General features: G+C 38.1%; 1 protein-coding gene across 1 annotated transcript; it reads right to left on the reverse strand.

Moving 5' to 3' along the window:
* Window positions 1-598: 598 nt before the first annotated feature.
* On the reverse strand, window positions 599-3,184 carry LOC134217031 (uncharacterized). Its single transcript, XM_062695786.1, has 3 exons — window positions 2,905-3,184; window positions 2,602-2,840; window positions 599-1,719 (listed from the first exon to the last, which is right to left on the reverse strand). Exons 1-3 carry the CDS (start codon window positions 3,024-3,026, stop codon window positions 779-781), a joined length of 1,302 nt encoding a protein of 433 aa, XP_062551770.1. The 5' UTR covers window positions 3,027-3,184; the 3' UTR covers window positions 599-778.
* Window positions 3,185-4,219: the final 1,035 nt, after the last annotated feature.

The raw sequence follows: 4,219 nt of genomic DNA on the forward strand, positions 1-4,219 counted from the left end.
AACGTGAGCATGATATGACGAGCTGATATGACGTGCTTCACCGATTCTACTTCAAACTTCACCTATCTATTCCGTATAGTCCGGGAAGTCTTCAATTCCGAACCTTCATAAAACATCCATGTTCAGACAACACATCTCTGATTTCAAAAGTACAGCTGACCATTGCCCCAGTACAACCAATTTGAGCTTCATACTTAACTTATAATTTATAGCCGTACTTTAAAAATGTTGGTGTTATGGATTCAACAGTTTAGAGTCCATCAGCAAAACTTTTTCAAAAGGAAAAACTAAAATTTCTGCGGAAATAAGTTCCAGTATTTTTTCTAAATTATTTAAAGTTTCTGCTAAGTTCATTACTGCAGAATTATAGTACAAATATTCAAATTCTTTGTTTTCTCTAAACATTCTTTGCTATCATTTTCCATTAAAATTCTAATTTTTTAAGCAATTATTCCCATTTTGGACTTTTTTTTTCGTTTCCTTGTTATTTTTTTTATCCCCCCTCGTGTTTTCCAAGAGCTGTCGGACATAAAATAAATTTAATATTTGTATCGGCCTAAAAGAGACTAATAAAATAATTTCACTAATATAAAAAAAATATTTTTGTAATCATACTTTCTTTATTGATGATTTCAGTCCGTATCGTAAAAAAACGAAAGCTAACAATTCAATTAATGGTACATTCAACTTATCGTAATCAATGAATAAAAAAACTTAAAATAAACGAATTCAGTACACAAATAGAATACGATGAAATATATAACGTTTTCCAACTAGTTCACTTCTTGGATTTGCGCTTCCTCAGCAGCGCTGGGAAGACACCCTTCTGCCAAAACTCGAAAGAGTCCTCCATGACCTTGTCCACGTACTCCTTGTCGTAATCGATCCATACCTTGGTCACGTTCCGCGTCTTCTCAAAATCAAGCGCCGCTACACCGAGCAGTGCCTTCGTCTTGCGAGTCATGTGCATCTGGAGCTGAATCTGTGCGAAGTACTTCTTGGACAACTTGTTCACGTCGATGTAGCATGCGTACGTGTTCGGCGTGTAAGGGCACTTGATTTCCAACACGAAATCGTCAGCTAATCCGTCCGGCGAGGCTCCCATCCAGGGGAACTCCGGATCTAGCACCAAACCGGTGTTTCTCAGGGAAGGGTACTCCTTTTGGAGTACGGCAAAAACATGTCCTTCCAGATCGGTACCTCGTTTCATGGCAAATGAGAATCCGGAGCTAATGCCCATTATTTTGCTGGTTAGAGATCCGTTCAGCATTGTGCAACGAGAAGCTTCATGCATTCGCGATGCTGTAACTCTGCCTTTACGCAGCTCATGCCACAAGTCGGTATCGGCCTGTTCCACGGTAAGAATCTGAGCCTTACCGCAATTTTCCTCCATCATTCGCTGTCCGCAAAACTGAAGGAACTCATGCGGATCGTTACCCGAATACTCGCGGATCAGATTGAACAGTGACAATTTCAGTGCCGATTCCATTTCCATTGGACAGACGGGTGCCATGGCCTCTTTCTTCAGTTTAGGCAACGACGGTAGTTCTATTTTGGGTGGCTTGGTACCGAAATTTACCGGCTGAAGTACTCCGTTACTATTGCGTTCACGTTTAATTTTCTTAGATTCGTTTTCATCCGTGTTCTCAATTTCTTGGATAACTTTCTGCTGTTTCTGTTGTAACCATATCAGGTAGGAGTATATTTTACTGCACTTTGCTAAAATAAAAATTACCAAATTGATGAATTTTGATTCCCTAAGGATAAATCAAAAACAACCGATAATAGTAACTTTAAAGAAATTCTAAATCTATATAGGGGGAATGACGGCTTTGGCAGGTTTTGTTCTATTATTGTAAGGGTTTTTTTTTACGACTGATTATGCTCAAATTTGACCCATACATTCTTTGCATATCGAAGAATATTGTGGCCAAATTTCATAAAATTCGGTCGACAAAAACCCCCCTTGCCAATAATAGAACAAAACCTGCCAAAGCCGTCTTTTCCCCCTAAATAAAAAAATAATTTCTGTCTGTCTGAACCTTATAGACTCGGAAACTAATGAACCGATAGGCGTGAAAATTTGTATGCAGAGGTTTTTGGAGCCGGGGAAGGTTCTTGAGATAGTTCGAGACCCCTCCCCCTTTTGAAAGGGGGGCTCCCATACAAATGGAACAGCAATTTCTTTATAACTCGAAAACTAATCGAAGAATAAATCAATTTTAGGCGAAACGAAGTTTGTCGGGTCTGCTAGTAGATAATAAAAAATAACCAGATATAGAGAAACGGAAACACAATTAAATGTATTTAATGAATGTTAAATTTTGTCGTAATGAATTCGGAATTATTGATTAAGTCTGATTAATTTTCAGAATGTTTGTTTGCTCTTGTATATGCTAAAGTTTCATAGTACTGTAAATATTGTAAAAAGTGTACCTAAGATTGTAATTTCCCTAAAGATAGTAGAATGATGAAAATCTGGGTGTATTCAATATAGAATATCTACTTCGGGTTGTATGTGAGACATCAAAAATGAAGAATTTGCTCCCGAGCTCTATTCTGTAAACTGCTGACGGGACATACATTTCAGCGAAATCTTACCTTTGGTCTTGTCGCAATCAACGCACTGCACCGCAGTTAGCTCTCCAATCACTTCGTGGAACTCTGCCCTAATCGTATGCACCTCCAGAATAGTTTTCGTTTCTTCAACTTTTTTTTTCTTCGATTTCACGCTTGCAGCAGCGACTTCCTTCAAGCATCCCTGAATGCTGATCGTTTTAGTATGAGTCAAAATCTTCAAGTCTTCAACGATGATGTTATCAATCACTTTTTTCAACGCACTGAATATGTAATTAGAAATAATTAAGAATGCAGTTTCAAGATTCAATAATTCGAGCCACTTACGATCGTGTCCTTCGAGTGCCGTTAGAGGTATCGTCGCTATTGCCGGTAACAAAACCATTTTGCTCAATGAAGATCTTGATAGTTTCCGATTCCAACTTGGGTATAGCAGTTAACTGATGCATAGTGAATCGATTAAATCGAACCCGATTCTAGTTTTATGAGTTTTATCAATCGTTTACTTTTCACAAAAATAGAAATCAGATTGTTCCTGTTGTGGCTGTTCCTGTTTGGAATTTTTGCGCCTTCGAGTCGAGGCTTTAGTGCTCGCTTGATGTCCTGTCATAATAAATAACGGCAAACACAAAATAAATAAAAAAAACGGCGAAAATAAATTTGGAGAGCTATGCTGATGGGAGAACTCTTGCGATAAGGGTATGCGACTTTTTATTTATAAATATTGTACGTGGATTTCCCTATTGGACCCGACCGTTCGAAATAGTCGCTCCTTGAACGGTCGTTGAAATCGCCGTTTTCACCTTCACACCCATCTTCATAGTAAAATCTTTCAAAACTGGCAAGTCTGCCACGTGCTTTTTGTTGTTTCTCTCGGACTTCTCTTTCTTTTTCCGATGTTTTGACATCTGTTTTGATAGACAAGGAGCAAAAAAGAAGGTAATCTACCAAACATTTATTGAGTTTGGCAAACCTTGCTGGAAAAGAGAACGTTTGAAATAGGCAAGTGAACCGACCTTCGAATCCATTGGTCAAGTAAATCCACAATACTTCAATTTCAAGACAAAATTTTCAAAACGACTTATCTGCTTTTGTAAACATAGATTCAAATGACGATTTGACAAAACTGACACCATCACCAAACACCATCAGGTAGCGGAAACCTTCACCTGCCTATTGGTGGTGTTGGTTTGCGTGGAAGAGCTATCAGATTCGTCAAATCGTCGTTTGAATATTTGTTTACAAAAGCAGATAAGTCGTTTTTGAAAATTTTGTCTTGATTTAATTTATTTTTCATATGCATTTAGAAAAAAAAATTTAGTTACCAGATAAACATTGCCGCTGTCGTCGCTGTCCGGAACATCTTTTGCTGGCGAGGATAGGGGATATAAATGTCAATGAAGGAAAAATACATACGATTTGACAGTTAGGTAGCACACATGTTTCGGACAGCAGAACAAAGGGAACCGAGACGACAATCTTTATCTGGTAACTAAAATCATTTTAGCTAGTAACCCTTTTTCGTATCGGCTATCAATTTGTTTGTTGTATTTCGTACCGATAATGTTTGACAGTTAATGTAGTGTGCTGTCAATAAGTTACACCGCGCGGCTGTTGTAATGTTTCCAAAAGCGCATTAGCA

Source organism: Armigeres subalbatus, chromosome 2, assembly GCF_024139115.2.
Source record: "Armigeres subalbatus isolate Guangzhou_Male chromosome 2, GZ_Asu_2, whole genome shotgun sequence".
NCBI classification, from domain to species: Eukaryota; Metazoa; Arthropoda; class Insecta; order Diptera; family Culicidae; genus Armigeres; species Armigeres subalbatus.